Raw genomic sequence first — 23,405 nt, 5'->3', positions numbered from 1 at the left:
CAGTTGTTTGCAGATGATGCAAAGTTGGGACGAACCATAAAGAGTAGAGAAGATGTTGTGGCCTTACAAGAAGACTTGAATAAATTGGGTGATTGGGCAGAGAAATGGGGATGTGAGTTCAATGTTGCAAAATGTAAGGTTTTAAATTTTGGAAAACAAAGATGGGGTGCAGAATTTATGCTTGGTGAGGATATATTGTCGGAGATGGAAGAAATAAGAGATCTGGGGGAGGGGGGTGATAGTGGATAAGGATTCGAAATTTAGGGGACCCATTGCCAAAATTGTGAAGACAACACAAAGACTTCTGGGAATGATGCGGAGGACAATGACTTGTAGAAGTTGGGAGATTCTTGTTCCTTTGTATAAGGCTTTGATTAGGCCACACATGAGACTATTGTGCTCAGATTTGGACACCTGATTTTCAGAAGGATGAAGAGATGTTGGAAAGGGTCCAGAGGGTGACTGACTAAGGTAGTTTCTAACCTCTGGAATGTAGATTATAGGGAAAGATTGAGAAGATGCAATTTGCAGAGTCTGGCAGACAGGAGAAGGAGCAGAGATATGATAGAGTCCTACAAGTTAGTAAGGGGTTGTTATAGGATCAATGTTGGAGAGGTTCTACAGAAAACAGTGGGAGACCAGGGAGAACCAGAGGTCATCCATGGAAACTGTATAAAGAGGGTGTGAGTAGGGGAGCGAGAAGCAGGATTTTTAATGCAGAGTTGTGAATGCCTTGCCTGAGATTGTGGTGTCTGCAGAGAGTTTGAGTGCGTATAAAGCAGTGGCGTAGCTAGAGCAGTTGCCACCCGGGGGCAGTCCCTGAGTTTGTCGTCCCTCTCAACACATACCAAAAATACTACAAAAGTCAAAATGATGTATAGGGAAATAAATTAAAACACTATGTTTATTTTTGAAGTAAAACTTTAATTTCAACATTCTAAATTGTTATTTTTTTTGTTTTTCTGTTAGCAAAATCGTTGATGACATTGATGAAGTCTATTTCATAGTAATGTGGGTAATTCTTAATCAAATTTTATTTTAGAAAACTCCTCTCATAACTAGCAACTACAGCAATTGAGGAAAATTGGCAGTAGTATTACAATATTTGGAACTGATTTCTCGAGACTGTATTTTAGAATTAACTGCGAAAGTTCAAAAAGGTTCAAAAATGTCACCCGGGGCAGACCGCCCCCCCCTTAGCTATGCCACTGGTTTAAAGCATGATACGATGAGCTGTGTGTATGATAAAAGGACCTCCGAGATGAGTCTTTGATTTCATGGGGTCTTGGGTAATAATAATAATAATAATATTAATCTTTGGTTTTCTCTTGTCATTTGTTGTTGCATATTTTAATCAAAACTGCCAATAATATTTCCATTTCTTTTATTATGCCTTGCCATCTTTTCTTGGAAGTGATCATGGATTACATAGGCTGAACTTATCATGTGTTACATATTGTGAACTTTTTCTTTTATAACAGTTCTAACAGTGAAATCATTCAGTTCATAAGAATGTACAATGTCTACAAACTTATTACCTTTCATATTATTTAAAGATTTCCACCTGTCACCACAGTTATAATGCATATTTTCTTATGATTGAGAATTCATGTATTCTCATCACTTTTATGTTTCTAATGCATATTTAGAGTTTATAATGCTGTCCCTAGTTATGAATGAACAACATAGTGAAGTTTTTCAGGTATGCTAAGAAAAGTATTTTTAAATAGTGTATAGTGTTGCTTTTTATCATAAAATTGTGCTTCATTTTTTTCATACAAGTGTCCTTCAGTAATGTTTGTTGTTGGAATTTTGTTTGTTTATTTGTGTTTTTGCTACTTGTTTGTTCCTACTGCTTCTGCTTTCTGAAAATGGTGACCGTAAAGAAGCTCGCATGGGTGCATGGAAAACTTCAGCATGAACTTTGAGTACTGCCCTGAATTTTTCCCAGTGGATGCATTGTAAGAATTGTTTCATTTATGCACCAAAAAAAAAATGTAAAAAATTTATGGATTGTACAAGTGAAAGAAGGAAAGCATTAATAAATGTGAAAAGTGTGCTGATAGATTAGATCTAGAGTCAGGACCATAGTAGAAGAGCTTCGGCAAGAGTTGGTGAAAATGAAAAGTCAAATGAAGCATATGGAAGATGAGATTAAACACCTAAAGAAGAAATTGGCAGATGTCAATGAGAAGCAGAAAATTATTACTACAAAGAATGAATCAAAGGACAATTGTATATCATTGTATGGGAACCTGATCATTAGAGGTATCGCGAATAATAAAGTTCACAAAACATGCATTCCTGGTGGAACACACTGAAACAAATAATGACGATTTGCAGAGAGAGAGAGAGAGAGAGAAACAGTGAGCATCAGAATTAGTGGTAGTTGTGGGAATGAACAACACTGTTGGTGAAAAAGAGAATAGTGATAGAGACTTTAGGGAGTTGTAGCAGAAGGTAAAGAATAATAGTGTTGTTGGAAAAGTCATTAGCATGTTGCACAAATATGACAATAGTGAGTTGAGAATGAGAGCAGAGGTAATGAAGTAAGATAGCTAAGTAATGTGAGGCAAAAGGGCAAAGACTGTGAATCTCTGGAGTAAATTTGAAGAAAAGTTGGAATGGTTTAAACTTGATGGATTGCATTAGAATGGTTTGGTATTGGGCATTTAGAAAGGCTATTGTTTTCTGAGAAGGCTCAGAATTAAGAAGTTTACATAGCAAACAATCAGAGTCTACTTGTAAAGCAGTATAGCACAGCTAAATGGATTACATGACAGGAGGAAGATAGATACGTGGCTGAAGATGTGGTTTCAGCAACAGATGAAACCACATCTGTTGCTGAGTCAGGATCAGAAAAACAGAAGTGGTCAGACCAAAGAGAGAGGTGTGGCATACCAACTAGAATAGAGAATGTTGGTGTTGGAAGATTAACCTGAAAGACACAGGGATTGTCATGTTTGTACACAAATGTTAAAAGTATCTGAAATAAGAGAGCTGAATTTGTTGCGCTGATTGAGTCAGTATGCCAGTATTAAGATAATTGAAGTATTAAGAGAATTTAAGATAATTGGTAGAAGTGAAAGTTGATTGTCCGAGGAGGATGTGATGTTGTGAATAGAAATGGAACGATATATAATCTTATGGAAGGATAGGAAGATGAAAATAGGAGTGTGAGTGCTGTTAATGACTACAGACGAATTGTTTCTGCAAAGTGTGAAAGTTGATAGTATATGCACAGATTTTGAATCAGTGTGGTGTGAAGAAAGAATGAAAGGATAATCGTATATCATTGTATGGGAACTCAATCATTAGAGGGAGTTGTAGCCGTGAATCATAACGCACACAAAACATGCATTCCTAGTGGAATATACTGAAAGAAATAACTGATGCTTTTCAAAGAGAGAAACAGTGGGCATGCACAACTTAGTTGGTGAAACAGGGAATGTTCAGAGACTTGAGGAAGTTGTGGCAGAAGGAAAAGAATAATAGCATTGTTGGAAAAGTTGTTAGTGTGTTGCACACATATGACAATAGTGAGTTGAGAATGAGAGCGGAGATAACGAATAGTAAGTTAGATGAGTTATATGAGGCAAAGGGAGATTAAGATTGTGAATCTCTGGAGTGAATTTAAAGAAAAGTTGGAATCGTTTAAAGTTGATGAATTGCATTTGAATGAGTTTGATGTTGGGAGTTTAGAAAGGTTATTGTTTGCTGAGAAGGTACAACATTGAGAAGTTAATGTAGCTAATGATCAAAGAGTACTTGTGAAGCAGGATAGCACAGCCAAACAGGTTGTATGACAAGAGTAAGATGGATATAAGGTTGAAGATGTGGTTGCAGCAGGACAAGGTGATGGAATGCTTAATGGTGTGGATGAGACAGGTATGAATGGCAATCAGTCAGGATCAATGAAATGGGAGTGGTTGAACCAAACAGAATGGTTGATAGAAAGAAGTAGAAATATGAGAGCTGAGTTTGTCGCATTGACTGAGTCAGTGTCCAAAGATAATTGGCTTAAGTGAAACCTGGTGGTCTGAAGATGATACGACGTCAGGAACAGAAATGGAAGGATATACAATTTTCCAGAAGGATAGGAAGGTCAAACGAGGAGGGGAAGGGAGTACTCTTAATGAATGTAGAGGAATTGCATCTACAAAGTGTTGATATTGATAATACACGTGAAGACTTTGAATGTGTGTGTATGTGGGGGGGGACGGTGAAGTTGAAATTAACAGGCTAGTATATCAGATAGGATGCTGTTATAGGCCAGGGAATATAGAGAATACTGACTGTGAAATGTTTATGCAGATTGGATGGGCTTATAAACAAAACAAAAAAAAAGGGTAATTTTGATGGGAGAGTTTAATTCCAGGAATATAGAATGGAAGGACGGGATAGTCTACAAGAACAAGGAGAGATAGTTTGTTGAATTTCTGAGCGAAAAATCTTTTATGAAGCATGTGACTGAAGCAACTAGAGGTTTTAGTTACTTTGGATTTTGTGATAACTGCACACATGATGTAGTTGTTAATGAGGTATTAACATTGCTGTCAACTAGTGAGAGTGATCATTAGGTACTAGTTTGGGAAGCAAAACAAGAAAAGGTTACAGCCAAATAAGGATACATCTGGAATTATAAAGTTGGTTATGATGGGATGCTCTATATCAACTAACATCAATATGTTGGGTTGATGAGCTGTGCAGAAAGGATGTTGACAGTGAATGGAAATTCATAAGACAGCATATGACATGCAATGTATAACTGCATACCAAGAAATGTATGAACAGTGAAACCAAGCAAGCTGTGTTGAAAAAGAAGAGGTTACGAAGGAGATATAATACGGTTAGTGGTGATTAGATCGATGAAGAAAGTATAAAGTGCAGGCTAGGAAAGTGACAAGCATGGTAAAGAAAGAAAAGGTGTAGTACGAGAGAATTGGATGGTCAGGCCAAGATTACTTCAAGGGAATTTTTCCACTACATGGCAAGCAAGAGGAAAAATAATTATACAGGTTGACAATGGTGGGTAGTCATAGCAGCAGAGTGACCATTGCAAAGGTTATACTGAGATTATTGAATAAGCATTATATTAGCAAATATCATAGTGGTGTAAATTATGCCATGTAATATGTATAAGGAAGGAAAGTATTAGGAGCGAAAGAATCAGAGGCATATCAAGGCGTTGATTAGGTTATATGTTAATAAGACTGTGGTAATGGATGAGATATCACCATATATATTTAAGGAACATGCACAACAGTTAGCTATGCTCATGAACTAGTTATTTAATGAAAGTTTTGCAGTGAGTAAGGTGCTAAAGAATAGAAAGAGGGCAAAATAGTACCACTCCACAAGCATGACTCTAGGTCAGAATTTTCCACTTATAGTCTAGTCTATATAGTTGCAATTGTAGTCATGGTGTTGAATAGATTGGTCAGGGATAGAATACAAGATTAGTTTGATGGACATAGTATTCTTTATGCTGGTCACCACGGATGTGTAAAGGTATGTCTTATTTTTAGCAATTTACTTACATTTTATGATAAAGTAATGAGTGTTAAATAAGGGAGAATCATAACGTTCGCTGTCTGTTTTTGGGCGGCCAGAAACATTAATTAATAACTACACTATCTGTATCACAGACAATATTGCTAGATTTGGAGTAGCTCACCAGTGAATCAAACTTGCATTTTAATCTATCACGGGAAGCATTAAAACCCTTTTGGTATGATGTCGATGATATGCGTAAAATGGGTTAAAATTTTCAGCCTCTAATACTGGTTCTATAGCGTTCTTGATATTTACTATTTCTTTATTCAAGAGGACAAGAGATTTCTTTGATTCTTGTAGCTGATAATTTAACAGTAACCTACTGGCCATTAAATAAATCCAATGGGCTCTTTGAGATCTAAACACTTATTTTAGTTTACAGCAAGTAGGAATAACCTGAGCCATCTTACAGCACTTTGGAATATTATTCTGTTAATACAATTTGCCTTCTTAACTAATACTTTACCATATCTAGCACATTGTTTGGAAGTAGACTCTCTGTGAAGTCTTGATATAAGTTTCAGTAAGGAAATACCGTGAATAGACATATTACTTACTATATAATAATGGAATTAACTCGTGTAACTCATGCAAAGGGAGAATCATATACAGTGATGTTCTTGGGCTTTGCAAAAAGCATTTGATAGATTGCTACATAAGTTGGTGTGCAAGCTGCAGAAAATAGGTATTGATAGTATATTGGTTAGATGGATTGGTGATTAGCTCTGTGAATGATACCAGGTATATAGAATGAAATAGAATAAAGCATTGTCTCAAAACAGGAGGGTAACTACTACCATGCCCCATGGTTCTGTTTTTGGACCACTGCTGTTTAATTTATTTGTAAATGATGTATAATGTGGGCTGACTGGTGATTTTCAGTTGTTTGTTGATGATGCAAAACTGGGGAGAATTATAAATAGCAGTGCTGATATTAATTTCCTTCAGGAAGATTTGAACAGACTTTTGACTTGGACAAAGAAGTGGGATTATAGTTAATACTGAGAAGTGCATGGTATTGCATTTGGAGTGCAGTAATATAAGGGTGTGTACTATATTGATGACATTGTACTACACGAAGTGGATGAGATTAGAGATTTGGTAGTGATGGTTGACGTTAGATTGAAGTTTAGAAGGAATACTGCAAGTGTTGCAAAGACTGCACATCGTAGTGCTGCTATGATAAGAAGTAAATTACCATGCCACAAAATGCAATTGATTACAATTGCATTTTGGTAGAAGTATGTTGTGATTTCATTTAGGTCTTGTTGGGCTTTGCAGAGAGCCTTGTTGATGTCTGTGTGGATTGCTAGTATTGCGGTGTCATCTGCAAATTGAAATATTTGACTTCTTATGGCACATGTTATGAACATTGTTAATGTATATGTTGAATAGAGTGGGTGATAATATGGCACCTTGAGGAACACCAAGTTTTATTTGTATACCCTGGCTGTGACTTGTACCTATTTTTGTTACTTGTGTTCTGTTTAAGAAGTAGTTCCTGAACTACGTTTGTAGTGTTCCTCTTATACCTATCGAGTATAGTTTGGTGAGTAGTATCATGTTCAAGTGTATCAAATGCTTTGGTTAAGTCAAGCAGTATAAGGACGTCGTGCTTGTTTTTGTCAATAGCTTTGTTTATTGTGTCGGTGATGTCTTGTAATAAAGTGATGGCGCTTTTTGTTTTCTGAAAGCCGTATTGGTTTTGTGAGATGATGTTGTACTTCTGTAAACAGTTCTGTAGTCTGGGGTGTGATATTTTTTCTAGAATTTTTGAGATGACTGGTAGGGTAGCTATTGGTCTGTAGATCTGAGTATCGTTTCTTTTACCGTGTTTGTATATTGGTGTAATTATTGCAGTTTTTAGTTGTTGCGGAATAATGCCAGTGTTGAATATTATGTTCCCAAGTCTCAAAAGTATTGGATTTATTTGTTCAAAGTGCGTTATAAGATCTGTGAGTCTTATTTTGTCTATTCCTGGAGTGGGTCTTTAGTTTTAGTTGTAGGAGTGCTTCTTTCAGTTCCTGTTTTGTTATGGGTGGAAAATACATCGTTTGTGTCAGTAGTTTTTTGTTGATCACTGGTAGTTTGTCTTTTTTGAGTTGTGTGATATTGTTTGTGAAAACATGGTTGAATGAGTTTGCTAGTTCCTCTTGGTTTGTGTCCTGACTGAAGTTTTTTGCAATAAAATCTTCTGCTGAAGTTTTCTTTTTTAGAGTTACTAATTCGTTGAGTGTCCGCGCGGTTAGCCTAGTGGCTTTGCGCTTCGCAACCATATGCCTGGGGAAGGAGTGTCCTAGGTTCGATTCCCGTCGAAGACGTGAGGAGCTGAAGGATCTTCCTCAGCCATGGCCAAGTTAGCCGGTCTTGGGCGCGGGCAGTAGGGTTTTTTCCGCCGTTAATCTGGTGTTTTTCATCCCGCAAGCAGGCAAACCGGCCCCTTGAACACACAGTGATACAGCCAAGAATACCTTGAGGCATAGGAGTGACCATTCTATCCTCGTATTTCGGTTACGAAATCCAAGCATGCTTGGAAGGTTGTGGGCCTTAAAGGCCTGTTAAAGCCATTGGGATAGATAGAATTCGTTGAGTGTAGCCCATGTTTGCTTAATGTTGTCATTATATTCCATGAATTTTTGGAAATAGTAGTGTCTTTTTGCCCTACGAATTCTTGTTGTTAGTTGATTTCTTGTGTTTTTGTATAAGGTTTGTGAATGTGTGTTACTGGGTGACTTTTTGAGTTTTTTCCATAGATTTTCTTTTACAGTAATACTATTTAGCATGTCGTCATTTATCCATGGATTGTTGTCTGTTTGTCATCTTGTTTGTGTAGGCTTTGTTGCTATTTTGTATATTTCTGTGAACCTTACTTAAAAATTCTCATATAATGTTATAGAATCATTTTCCTTTTTAAAAATTTTATGGAATTTACAACCGTGTTAAAAAACTTTTTTTATTGTCCCGACATTTCGATCTTCACATCAAGATCATCATCTGGAGCGTACATAAGTATACACAACAAGCTGAGTTACATCATTAACTGTAAGCTAGAGAAACAATGATTTGATCACATGTTATTCTACTGGCGTGACCTCTGGTGAAAAAAAAATAATAAAAAATAAAAATAAAATAAAATAAAATAAAAAATAAATTTTTACATCAAGCTAAATTCTATTTTTACAATGACAGGAATAAACATTCTTTTAGATGGTTTTCTTTCAGAAACAATTGGTGTCCTATTTTTGTCTTCTGAAAGAAAACCATCTAAAAGAATGTTTATTCCTGTCATTGTAAAAATAGAATTTAGCTTGATGTAAAAATTTATTTTTTATTTTATTTTATTTTATTTTTATTATATATTTTTTTTCACCAGAGGTCATGCCAGTAGAATAACATGTGATGAAATCATTTTTTCTCTAGCTTACAGTTAATGATGTAACTTAGCTTGTTGTGTATGCTTATGTACGCTCCAGATGATGATCTTGATGTGAAGATCGAAATGTCGGGATAATAAAAAAAAGTTTTTAAACACGGTTGTAAATTCCATAAAATTTTTAAAATGAATGCTGATCACCGTGTAACCCTAAAAGAAAGGATTACAGAATCATTTATTTTAAATAGGCAATTTCAGTCTGTATTTTTTACACGGTTATCGACAATGCTCTTTAGTATGATCGAGTTTTGTCAACTTTTGTGGTGGTGGGAGGGGGGGGGGATAGGTAACGTAATAAAATGAAGTTGAGACAAAGTAGCGATCGGCAATTTTGACGATAATTACTGATGATATATATGTATGGATGGGAGCCCGTATGTTGATATGATCAATGCATGATTGTGTTAGTGAGTTATTGAGTAATGGATGGTAGGGTTTATGTTGTATTGACTTAGTATATCAAGATATGTGTGAGTGGTTGAAGAAGCGTGGTCAAGAGTATTTATGTTAATGTCTCCTATTAGGATGAGCCTGTGTGTTGTATGGGGTTCGATGCCGCTTAGCCATGCGTCTAACTGATGAAGAAAGCTGAGTTGATTATTATTATCTGCTGGTCTGTATATTGTGTTTATTGTGTATTTGATACTGTTGTGGCTATTTGTGATTTCCAAAATTAGTGTTTCCACATGTTTGAAATTAGTTCGTTTTTCAGTCACATTGTATTTTTCTTTGATAAATCCCATGATGCCACCTCCTCTTTTGTTTGGTCTACATAAGTTGGAGGTTTGGTAATTATTAATGTTGTATCAGTAAATTTCTGTGTCATTTATTGCAACTTCGGTCAGTATTAGCGCGTCTATGTTTATCATGGTGTAGTTGAGATGTTATCGACGTAAACCAGTGTTTTTTTATACTTCTTATGTTTGTGTGTACAAAAGTGAAATTGGTATTGTTGGAAATGTTATCTGACCATTTCTTCAAAGAGTCGAAGACCTTGAAGTTTATATTGTCTGACTGGATATGTTCGCCTATGTTTGAGATCTCCATTATATAGTTTTTTAAATGATTTCTAACTCTTCACATCCTTAAGAACAAGATTAGAAATCAAGATTAGTGTTTTATCTTGGTAGTCAGATTCACTTGTAATTATATAAACTCGAGTGTTTTCATTCTTTCTCATAAATATCTATGAATCCTTAGTCAATAGGAACTTGTAGTTTTTCTCTGTTTTTGTCTTCCTTGCTTGGTATAAAAGATTTTTGAAGTATGGAGTCCAGTGTTCCGTTATATAGATTGTTATTGGGAGTTTCTTTTCAGTTAGGATCAATGTTGTTGGCCTTGTTTTCTTCTTGCCAAAAGAATGCGGTTTCTCAGACATCTGCTGATAAAACGAGCGATGATTGGTGGCGGTCTCTCTTTGTTTTTCTATGGGCCTCGGTTAATAGAGGTGATGTCTGTGGTTGCGATTTGAATGCCAATTTTGCTGCCGATCAGTTGCATTATGTTGCTTAAGTCTTCTGTATTCTCTTTTGTTATTCCCTCAATTTGAAGTTCTTTTTTTTCTTTCTTTTTGTAGCATGTGCTCCATTTGACACTTGCGTGTGTTTACCTCTTTCCGCAGTTCTTCATTTTCACACTTGAGTGTTTCTTGTGTTTCTATCGCTACTGTTAATTTTGTCTTTATTTCTCGCACGGTTCCTAACATTTCTTCAGAGGGCTCATTATTAAACTGTATGTAATGTTCATACTCCTCAAATGTTTTGTTGATTTGTTCTATATGTGTATTTAGCAAGTCTTTAATCATGAGTTTAAATGAATCAAAGTTATCTGTAATTTTAGGATCAGGAAGCGGTTTACCTTGATGTGCATCGTTACTTTTCTTTGGTGTCTGTTTTTTGTTCTTCATTTTCTCACGCCATTGCAGACAGCGCCTTTTGGTCCGTTTTGTGGCTCCTTTTGCTTTCCATGTGCTTTCTGCGATCCCTGAACAGTGGAAGTGTTGTCCTTTGTCACATCCAGAACACTGCAGCGCATCCCCTTCGTCGCTTTGCTTATTGCACTTGTTACAGCTCATTGTGCTTGACCTTCACTGTCTCGGTAACCTTTAGACTTTCTTCTCGTTAGCGACTATAGTGCGACTTTTAAAATGGTGACATCCTTTATTCTTTGTTGGTTGGCGATTTCAGTTTGCTCTATGACTTTCAACACTGAAAATTTGAATATTACTTATCCGATTTTGGTGATTTAAACATCCCTGTCTTCAGCATGACTAGTAGAATTAAATAGCAGCACTTTCAAATTAAAAACATCAATTAAAAATCACTTTAAACCTATAAAACTGGGAGCAGCAATACAGCGTACATGCATCCGTCTGACTAATAATAATAATAATAATAATTTGTTTACAATAAATACCTGCATAGGTTCCCTAACAAGAAAACTTGTACTCAAGGTAGAAGTAAGCAAAATGGTGATGACATGAGCTCTATGTCAACTTTCTAGAAAAGTCATCTATTACATTAAAATGGAGGATATTATGGATCCAGCCATATTTTGTAACCAAATATAGAATGAAACTTAAAAAGTTTCAAAAATTTATTACAAGAGGTTATAAGAATCTAATCTTCATAATCTGAGTTACTGTGTGTCCTTTAAGTAATGCAAACCAAGGTAACTCTGATGCCAAATGCTATATTCTCATAATCTCTCTCACAAATTTTTGAAACTTTTTTAAGTTTATTTATCTATCCTTGGCTATGAAACATGGCTGGATCTATAATATCCTATATTTTATTATCATACATATGTCAAACTGAAGCCCTTGAGCTGTATGTTTTTGCCATATGAGAGTTATAAAATAAAGTAGTGGCAACATGTGCACAAAATGTAAAATAGTTTTATTTATCAAGTGTATACGATTATATCCCTACAAAGTAATCTCCTGCCATGTTCTGCACCAGTTGAGAAATTTGTGGGCGCCCCCTGGATACCATCAGAAGAGTGTTAATTGTTGATACCTAGTGCTTGAAGAACTACTCCACATCACAAAACCTGAGATCTCTGAGAGTTTTCCATTTTGAAGAGACAGGTGGAAGCTGCAAGGATTCATGTCCAGTGAATATGGAAGATCTTCCAATACCTCCCATTGCCACCTGTCCAATATCTCTATCACCAATTGCAACAAATGACATTGTGCATTGTTGTGCAACAAGAGAATGACACTTTGTTGTGACTCGTGACTATCAGTATGACTTTAATTTTGCTGGGTTCCTGACAAAGATTTTTTGGATGGGATGAATGGCTTCATTCGTTGGATTGTCTCTTCGATTCAGGCACATAAGCCCTTGCCCAAGTTTCATCAATGGCTTTATGATTCAAGAATGTATCGCCTTCATTTTGGTATCATTCTAGATGGAGGCCAGCAACAGCGTACCTGTGCCATTTTTTTACCAAACACTTTTGTGGTTTATCCCAGTTTCCTGGGCCAACTAATGTAAAAACTCGATATAGCTTAAAAATACCAAAGTGCTTTACATCGATTTTTACATAGGTCAAGTCCCATGAGAACTGTAAATAACCTTGTTTGTTCCTATGTTTTTTATGAGTCTAGTGGAAAGGCTTAGACGTTGGTTATGCATTATTACTAAATAGTTTAGGGAAATAACAACATAGACTAGGATATACATTAAAATAACTTTTTAATACAAATCCAATATTTCGGCAACGTCACGTTGCCATTTTCAACAGGAACTTGTGAGCAAGACACGTGCACGCAGGCACAGCAAACAGTAATGAGGACGAAGCAGGAAGCTATTCTTTCTCCTAAAGGCCTACTGGTGCCCCCTAGCAAGCAATGTTGGTATTCTTGGGCGATTGGGCTGAGGTCTTCTGATGTAGGTTTCCCAAATTTGAGGCAGTCTCTTGCAACCAAATTTGTTGAGGTTTGGATTGTTTCTTAGGGCTGAGGCTGATTCCATGAAAAGCCTTTCGTACTTGTATTTACTATGGTGAATGATCGTGGCTCTCTTCCACTGTATTCTATGGCAGGTATCCAGAGTATGGTCTGCAAGACCAGAGTGGCTGTATTGGTGGAACCGGATGTAGTCCTTGTGTTCTGTAATTCTGATATTGGCTGTCCTGCCTGTTTGGCCAAAGTAGGACAGCTGACAGTTGCAAGGGACCTGGTATACACCAGGTGGGTCTGGGGGGAGGGTCTTTTGTGGAGCAGATAAGGGATGCCAATTTCTTATATGGTCTGTAACAAGAAGTTAAGCCATGTTTTTTTAAGATTTTTTAAATTTTTTCTGAGGTGCCTCTGATATAGGGTATGGTGATGGATTTTGGATTTAGAGTAATCCTTATTCTGAGGGGGGGGGGGTTTGTGGTTTACTGGTTTCAATATTTTTTGGATTGTCTTGGGAGGGTAGCCATTGGCTGAGAAAGTGTTGAGAATGTGGTTTAGTTCTGTGGTTAGGGCATTGTCATTTGAACATATAAGTTTAGCCCTGTTGTGTAGTATCTTAATGACACCATATTGTTGTGAGGAAGGGTGGTGGGATTGTTGGTGAATGTATCTGCCTGTATGGGTGGGTTTTCTATAGACTGAGAAAACCAAGGTTCCATCAGGCTGGTGGGTGACTAGTGTGTCTAAGAAAGGAAGGCAGTTGTTTTTTTCTTCTTCTAGGGTGAATTTGATTCTGGGGTGTTGGTTGTTTAAGTGTGTTAGGAAGGAGAGGAGTGCATCAGAGCCATGTGGCCAAATAGCGAATACATCATCTACATATCGAAGACAAATGGTTGGTTTTTGTGGGGCAGAGTTTAAGGCTTTCTCTTCAAAAGTCTCCATAAAGAAGTTGGCCAAGGGTGGGGAGAGAGGAGAACCCAGGGCTGTCTCCTCTATTTGTTTGAGAATTTTCCTTGCCAAACAAAATAGCCTGAGTTCATTGTGAACTGAATAGGGCTGTGATATCGGGAGGAAATTTAGCTTGGATTAGCTCTAAGGATTCTTTGAGTGGGACATTTGTGAATAAGGAGGAGACATCAAAGCTGACCATTACATCAGTATGTTTGAGTGTAAGGTTTTCTATGCTGGCTTTGAAGTGGGCTGAGTTTTTTATGTATGAAGGTGTGTTGCCAGCATAGTATGTGAGAGCTTTGGCCAAATGTTTAGCTAGTTGTTTGTATGTGGGGGAATCAATGCCATCCACTATGGGATGTAATGGCACATTTTCCTTATGTATTTTTGGGAGTCCATAAATACAGGGGGGGGAGGTTATGGAGTTAAATGGTTTTAATTTGTTAGTGATTTCCACAGGCCAAGAAGTGACCTTCTTAAGGAGCCTGTGGAGTTTTCTAATTTGTGAGTTGGTGGGATTGTACTCGATAGGGAGGTAAGTAGACCGATCTAACAATAGAGCTTTCAGCTTACCTGTATAATCCTTTTGGTTAAGCAATACTGTGGCGTTCCCTTTATCCGCTTTGGTGATTATTATTTCCTTGTTTTTCTTTAATTCCAGTAGAGATTTAATTTCTTTAATGGGCATGTTAGCTTTAGGTGGTTTTGCTTTGGTCAGAACACAAGCCACATCTAGTCTGATATCATTGGCGACGCAGTTAGGAAGATGTCGTATTCCGTGTTCAACTTGTGTCATAATATCCTCTGCAGGTATTCTTCTGGGCGCAATGGCAAAGTTGTGGCCACGCGAGAGGGCGTTGAGTGCTTCAGGTTTCACAATACACGACGAAAGGTTGACTACCGTTTCAGAAGGAAGTTGCGGTTTCGAGATCGCGTTCTTCTTTATTAAATTTTCAAATTTTTTGATATATCAATCTCGTACTTTTTAAAATTCTTTCTCCTCTGCAGTGCATGAGATGTCATGCAAAATAGACCACATTTCATGGCTTAAGGTGCTTGAAAGGTCATCTTCGAGTGCCTGGATAGCCAAGTTAGCATCACTCAGGAAACAGCGAGTAGTAGCGATTTGTTCCCTGAGCAACGCTTGGCTGGCACGATAATAAATGTGAAGAGCCTTTTGCGAAGATTTTGATTGTATTGTATGGCTATAGTCCATTTATAGGAAAGTTCTGTCATGGCTTCTCTTGCTGTTCTTTCAATATTAAAAATTCAGGATGATATAAAGATGTTGCTGAGTTTCTAGCAAAATTTTCTCCCACAATATTGGCAACGGTTTTGTGTTCAGCAGCAACGACACATCCATTATGATCCAAGGTAGGCAAATGGTATATTTTGTGTCTACCTTTCATGTATCTATTCATGGAAAAACGAGAAAATGATATCTTTTCCCAGTTAGACCCTAAGCCATTAATATGGTGGAGGTATGTTGATGACGTTTTTATAATTTGGAAAAACACTAAAACAGCGCTTTTTGACTTTCTAACAAAGATAAATTCCTTCCATCAGAAAATCAAATTCACCTTGGAACTTATGAGTTAAGTAACTTTCCAACCGATCAAGACGATCCAAAACATATTATGGTCACCAAAATACAGCAATACCTTCTTCAAATACGCTGGAGTATACAACATCCCTTGCTCTTGTGGTCTAAACTACATAGGTCAGACATCAAAAAGTCTTGAAATAAGAAAAAAGGAACATGTAGGGGATGTTAAAAACAACAGAATAGATAGTTCCGGATTAGCTCTCCACTTCTTCAACACAAGCCACACCATTGAATTGAAAGTTCCATGCCTTATCTAGAAGAAAATTTCCGGTGTCACAATTTCAAAGAAGGCACAGTGGTTCTCCATTCTGAAAGTAGCCTAAACTTAAATAAAGGAATGATCCTGCCCGACATATGGAAAACCTTAATAAGATCACTAAGCTTGCCAGAATTTAATTTCACTGCAAACTACGGAGCATGCACACACAGCTAATTGATTAAGACGCGTATGATGTTACGCATCTTTTTAATTTTGTTATATTTATATGTTTGTTCTATGTACTAGTGACTTTGAGTTTTCTTTACTATTTGTATGTCCTGAAGAAGCCAAACAGTCCAGTTGGTGAAACTTGTTGGTATAATTTATCATTAAATTTATTGGTAAAAAAAAAAAAATCCTGTGTAATTTATTCTTAAAGTAGTTTATTTAATAGAGGAATTAAATTTAATATTTATTTAAATATTAAATTTAATTCCTCTATTAAATAAATATAAACATATTTAATATTAAATATGTTTATTTAATAGAGGAAGTAAATTGGATCCAAGATTGCTTTTGACTCTAGTCTCATGTAATGTGTTTTGGCTCAAGTATGTTTAAAAGCTATGAGATTTGATGTGATTGGGTATCTACAAAATATCTGCATGCTCTGTCTTGATCTTTTTTTGGCTGCTTGGCACTAAAGATTCCACCATGTTTTGGATAGAGTGGAAATCCAGGTGATGGTTTTGTAATTGCTATTCTTGCTGCCGACATTACAATCCGATACATATATAACTGCTTCATTGATAGATGTTTGACTAACTGAATACTTCAGCATTAAATTTGGCAAGATGGAAAAAAGTATATTCTAATCAGCTTGGTCAATTTTCCACATGGGCATCCTCGTAGAAGAACATGATTCCTGTGAGGACAACGTAAATCATGGGATATGATTGCTTCCATATATGTTCTCTTCGACACTCCATGTAAGCAGTGGAAGAATGGAAGGGGAGAAGACTGTAAGATTTATTATTATTATTATTATTCGTGACACCTCCAAGGAGTCCGAAGACTCATCGTGGGAGGACACTCACTATACAACTGTCCCCACTACTACACTAAGCCTCTACTACAAATCATCTCCATCAATGCCATTTACCGCCCACCTCCACCACAACTAGTACTTTTTGTCTGTAAATTGTGTGTTCTGAAGGGCCAATTTATCTGTATGCGGGATGAAAAACCTGAGTTTCCAGGAGAAAAAAACCCTGCCACCTCCGTATGAGATAGGCTAACTCACTTTTGATTGAAAAAGTCCACATAAAGATTCCTCCCGTCATGACGAGAATCGAACTTAGGCCTATTCCAATCAAATGGCGCAATGTACCATCATTCTTCCAATTGTGCTGCGGAGGTGCTGCAGAATTACTGATTTACTGGAATATGAGAAGACAGACATATGGAAGAAAGTATTGAGTATATTATTAAGAAGCCACAGGCCATTATTGTCAAACATACACTCAATCATACAGCCTCATTCATTTGTGTTTGTTTTTAGTACCCACATAAAGTATTGTGTCTATTAAAGTCACTCATGAGGAGGGATTAAGGCAGTTGCAATATAACATTATCAAGATCAATCTCATTTAACTCAAAATTAGGTGGTAAATAAATAGAACATACTGAAAACCCACAGATAACTGAATGATTACACCTTCAAGAGCAGTATTAAGTGGAATACACAAAAAAGGAGTATACTTGTATTTGTCCAATAAGGACAAATATTGGGGAGAGCAATGCAGAGTCAAGCAGATGTCATGGCCTTACAGGAGGACTTGAATGGATTGCATGAATGAGCAGGTAAGTGGAGCTATCTGTTCAATGCTGCAAAGCATAAGGTTCTGAGACTTGGTAAGCAACGATGGGATGCAAAGTAATCATTTGGTGGGAGAAACTTTAAAGGAACTAGAGGAGATGAGAGATCTAGGAGTAATGTGGACAAGGACCTAAAATTCAGGGGTCACATTGTACAAGTTTTGAAGACATCATATCGGATAATGGCAATGATGCTGAGGATTCTGACATGCAGAAATAGAGAGGTTATGATGTCATTGTATAAGGCCTTGATCAGGCCTCATATGGATTATTGTACATATATTTGGTTGCTAGACTTTCATGGTGATAAGGATATGCAAGAAAGGGTCCAAAGAAGATTCAAAAAGGTGATCAGTGGTAGTTGGAATGTAAAGTATAAGGACAGATTGAGAGAATGTAAGTTGCAAAGTCTCTTGAATAGGAAGAAGATTGGAGAGGGCGGGGGATATGATTGAGACATATAAGCTAGTCAACCTGATAACAACCCCTGACTACCTTATATGATTGAGACATATAAGCTAGTCAGGGGTTGTTATCAGGTTGACATGGAAGAGATTTTTCATAGAATGAGAGGTGTGTGTGGGGGGGGGGGGCAGAACAAGAGGCCATTGCTAGAAATTGTATAAGGAGGGTGTGAGGAGAAGGTTCTTTGCATGGAGAGTTCTTTGCTGGTGAGTGAAATGCATTGTCTGAGTGTATTGTGAATCTAGGCACATTGAATCAATTTAAGGCACGGTTGGATGAGCATTGTGTGCGATAGTGTTGTATCTCTACGATGAGTCTCTGACACCATGGAGTCAGATAATAATAATTAAGTGCAGGATCTTGGAATTTGGTAGGCAAGTTTGGGATAGAGAGTATACAATTAATCAGAAAATTTTGGAGATGAAGGAGATGAGAGATCTGGATGTGATGGTGTACAGAGACATGAAGTTTAGGGGTTGCATTACTAAAATTGTAAGAACACAATACATTATGACGATAATGAAGAGAACATTAACAAATAGAAGCAAAGAAGTTATGGTTCTCTTGTATAAGTCCTTGATCAAGCTATATAAGGACTACTGTGTAAGATATTGGTGAAGATGTGAATGGAGATATTTAGTTGTTTTCAGATGATGCAAAGTTGGGACAAATTATGAAGAGTAGAGAAGATGGTGTGGCCTTACAAGAAGACCCAAAGACTTAAATAAATTGCGTGATTGGACACAGGAATGTGGATGCAAGTTCAATGTTGCAAAATGTAAGGTTTTAAAATTTGTTAAACAAAGATGGGATGTAGAATTTATGCTTTGTGGGGATATATTGTTGGAGGTGGAGGAAATAGATCTTGGGGTAATAGTGGATAAGGATCTGAAAGTTAGGGGACACATTGCCAAAATTGTGAGGACTACACAAAGAATTCTAGGAATGATGTGGAGCATACTGAATGGTAGTAGCATGGAGATTCTTGTTCCATTGCATAAGGCTTTGATTAGGTTTTTAAAAGCAGCAAGAGATGTTGGAAAGGGTACAGAGATGACTGACTAAGGTAGTTTCTGATCTCTGGGATTGTCGAATATGAGGAAAGGTTGAGGAGATGCAAATTACAGAGTGTAGTGAATAGGAAATATGATAGAGACCTACAAGTTAGTAAAGGGTTGTTATAGGATCAATGTTGGAGAGGTTTTACAGAGAATGGTGGGAGATAAGAGGAGAACCAGAAGTCATCCGTGGATGCTGTATAAGGAGGGTGTGAGCAGGGGAGTGAGAAGCAAGTTTTTTGCATGCAGAGTTTTGAATGATTGGAATGCCTTGCCTGAGAGTGTAGTGTCTGCAGAGAATTTGAGTGTGTATGACAAAAGGATCTTCTAGATGAGTCTTTGACTCCATAGGGGTCTTGGTGTAATAATAATAATAATATCTTTTTCAGTTTAAGTCTTGCATTTATGGTAAACAGCTGGATGTGTTAATAGAAGATTTTCAGATCTCAAATGTTGAAAATAATAATAATAATATTCTGTTATAATAATCAGTGAATAATAAATACATATTTGAGGAGTACAAGGTCACCAACTAAAAATAATAAATAAATAAATAAATAAAAAGATGAAAGTAATGAGAGAGATTTTTCTGAAGGACTCAATTTTTTTTTTTTTTTTTTTTTTTTTTTTCTCATTATACTGAACAATAGTCTGTAACATTTTCCATCCAAGTTTCATAATTTTTCTTATATATAACTTTCCAATACTTATCATAAAAAAGAAAATATAATATATGATTATTAAATATTTTTTAAATTAAAAAAATATATATATTATAATATGTTTATTACCTTGCAGTTGCTGTCTGAGAGCAGACAACTTTGTCCAGTTTCCGGTGTTGTATTTTTTGTTAGTTTTTAACATAGATCGAGACATGGACCCCAACTTGAATTGAAATACAACACGACCACCTCTCAGTTCCAAAGAGATAAATTCATTCTAATAAGTAATAATAATAATAAGCTATTAAATTATGATGATAAATATATATTTTGCAAAATATATCATTCTGAAAATTTCATTTAAATATGCATCGTTATTTGTAAAGCATTTAGTGTAAGTATAAGAGATTTCGCAATATGTTTCATATGGCACTGGCTAATATGTTCTCTGAAAAGGAGAAGGGACAGAAAACCTTATCCCTGTGACAGTGAACAAAGAAGAATGCTGACAGATTTTGTAATCTTCAGAAGATTTCATTGAAAAGAAGTTAAAGTTAAATAGTAAGCAAAAATCAAATGGTGGAGAATGGAGGAAAAGGAGTGTAGGTCAGACTTCATGAAATATGAAGCCAGGTTGGCCAAGTGGTTAGCATATTGGCTCTCCAGCCAAAAAAGGCTGCAGGTTTGAATCCCGGGTAGTGGTGGTAGATGACGTTGGTATAGATGATGATGGTAGTTGCGGTTCATTGTATAGTTGGTGGATTGAGTGGTGGAAACAGAGTTGTAGATTAGGTGCCCTCCCTCAATGAGTCTTTGGACTTCCTGAAGGTGTCATGTAATAATAATAATAATAAATATCGGCAGTGAAATAGAACACTAAGTAAAGTACAAAATATAAAGCACTAGGCAGAGGGGGGGGGGGTACGGATCAATACAAACAGGACTTGGAAGGATGCCAATCCAACAAGGAAGCAAAAAGAAAATGGCATTAGTTAAGAGAAATATCCAAATGAGATCATTATCATAATCATCAAACTATTGATACATACCCATGGGGGAGGGGCTACAGGATATTATGAGAGTATTACATGAAAAAGTTACATCATTATTACCTTCCTTCCTATCAACAGTTTTCCTCCAGATTAATCTGTTTTATCTATCAAGACTCCAATATGATCAGATCTTATATTTCTTTCTTCTAAGGTACTTCTTAATGTATTAATCTTCTTACTAATCTTTTTCTCAGAATTTTCATATCCATAGTCTCCAGTCTTTGATCAAAATACTCTGGATTAGAGATAGTTGTCAAAAGTTTTTTCACTTGGTTATAAATTAAATTAAAAATGAGAAATCAATAAATTATATTATTGTTAAATCCTATATACAGGTGTAAGCAAACAAAGTTTGCACACAAAGTATTCTCATAAGTAGCCTACTTGTATACAGAGGCTAATGATTTCACATTAAAGCCTTAGTATACCTTAATACAAAGCACACATCCCTTTGGGTGTGTGTGCAATGCTATGCATTATGGGAACACCACTACTCAGACCAGTTTCAACCTATATTGAGTTCTCATCAGTGGGAGCCAGATCTAGAGTATCTGTTGAAGTATCCAGAGCTCTAATCCGGAATATTTTAATAATAAGGGTGTTATACTTTTTTGCTACTTGTATATGGTAAATATAAGACTTCAACATTACTTAAGCATTACTTCAACCTTGGTATCTCTTCTGGGTTTGGCACTGATAAGACCTAAGACCTAAATAAAGATTGATAAGACCTAAAAAAAACATTATGGGAAGGGCCACTACCAAGGCCAGTGGCCCTTCCCATAATGAATAGTTTTATACACACCCGAAAGAATGTGTGTTTTGCATTATGGGATACTAAGGCAATCAAACATGAAGTCAATAGTCTCTATATACAAGTAGCTAAGTTGTGAAGAACATTCATGTACAAACTTTGTTTGCTTAAACTTGGATAAAGAATTAAACAAAAACATAATTTCTTGGCATCTTTCACCTAGTCGCTTCTTGAAGATATTAGTCTACAAGCTTTGCTTGATGAGGATGAACATTATCATCTTGTAATATAAATGTGTTCCCTATCACACTCATATATGAATGAACATAGAGAGCAGAACCTTATCCCTCTAAGTTGCAGCAATCATGGTTCCACTAGGAAGCACATACAGATCGATGTGTCCACTCAACAATGCTTCTCCAAACTATCATGCTAACCTCACCATTAATTTCCCTTTCTTCCCTTTCTTGGATATTAGAGGGATGATAATGTGTCCAGATCAGAGCACACTTGATATCACTTTGAAGAGAATATTGGGACTTGTCTGTAAGCAATACTGATCCCCATTACTTTTGGGTCAAATTGACTTGGAGTCTGGCACATTTCAAACATGTTTTGTGTGTATAAACATCAGTGTGGTCTCCCATCATGAATCTCTGTACTCTATGGAGATACCATATAATAATAATAATGAGTGGTTGGTGTATTCACTCTCCAGTCAAAAGGCTGCGTGTTTGAATCCTGCCATGGGCTTGGATGTTTGTGGTTGTCTGTGAAAATACTAGTGGTGGTGGGCAGTAGAGGTCATTGGTGTAGATCAGGGGTCGGCAACCTTTCCAGACTTGCGGGCCACATTCAACTTTTATTTTTAATAATTGGGCCACAAGCATTTAATTAAGAGAAAATAGTGAGTGGAAAAAAAAATCATCATCATCATCAAATCCCTGACATGTACCATCAAGGAGTGTACAGGATATGATAGTACTACATGAAAAATTTACATCATTACTAACTTCCTATCTACAATTTTCCTCCAAATCAGTCTGTTACTTGTCAAGAGACTCCGATATTATCAGATCTTATATTTCTATTATCTAAGGCACTTTGTACCGTATTAATCCACCTATATCTTGGTCTTCCTCTGGGTCATTTTCCTGCCAACCTGGCAGAGAACATTTAAAAAAAAAAACACTTAAGTTATCAATTGTTATGATATCAATCTTGAAAGCTGAGGGAATGTTGCCTGCAGAATTTGGTGGATAGAAGAAGGAGAGGTGATATGATTGAGACTTTTAAACTGTTGAGAGGTGGTTACAGGATTGACACTGGGGAGTTCTTTTGCTTGGTTGAACAGCGGGAAGGAGTGATGACAAGAGGGTGAGGAGTGGTTTCTTTGCATGGAGGGTGGTTGAACCATGGAAGCATTGCCTGATGGAGTGGTGAGAGCAAGAACGGTCAATGAGTTTAAGGAGTGGTATGATAGACTTTGTGTTTCTTAGGAGAAGGGGTATAGTCGGGCCAGGGCACGTCAGGGCGATGCCCTAGTACTTTTTTAAAACTATCAAAATTTTTAAATTCATTATAATAAATTATAAGAATTATAATAATGAGACTTATAATGCATTTCCAGCTTTCGGTCAAAAAATACAGCTTGCTGCTCTGGTCATTTTCGTTTCAGAAAACAAGGCAATCTCTCTGCCATATAGCAGTCGCAATGATGATAATAATAATAATAATAATAATACCACACTTCGTGCTCTGGATTTTTGTTTCCAAGGTAGAGAGCCCTGGCACTATTTCTTTTAGGACTACACCCCTGCTTAGGAGGGCCTCCAGCGATGAGTCTTTTGACTCCATGGAAGCCTGGATAATAATAATAATAATATT

The 23,405-nt window shown here is 36.6% G+C and overlaps 1 protein-coding gene across 1 annotated transcript in view; it reads right to left on the bottom strand.

Moving 5' to 3' along the window:
• Nucleotides 1–23,405, bottom strand: part of LOC150095284 (laminin subunit alpha-1-like) — a 1,249,242-nt gene that overhangs the window by 251,551 nt on the left and 974,286 nt on the right. The window contains exon 53 of the mRNA XM_090410638.1: nt 19,842–19,989. Within this exon, the coding sequence (XP_090266764.1) occupies nt 19,842–19,989 (148 nt within the window). The remainder of the gene's footprint in view (nt 1–19,841; nt 19,990–23,405) is intronic.

The sequence above is a fragment of the Typopeltis vanoorti genome, chromosome 20 (assembly GCF_054136105.1).
Source record: "Typopeltis vanoorti isolate ZY-2024b chromosome 20, IOZ_Tvanoo_1.0, whole genome shotgun sequence".
Taxonomy (NCBI): Eukaryota; Metazoa; Arthropoda; class Arachnida; order Uropygi; family Thelyphonidae; genus Typopeltis; species Typopeltis vanoorti.
The sequence above is the reverse complement of the archived record's forward strand: the minus strand, read 5'-3'. Positions and strand labels throughout refer to the sequence as shown.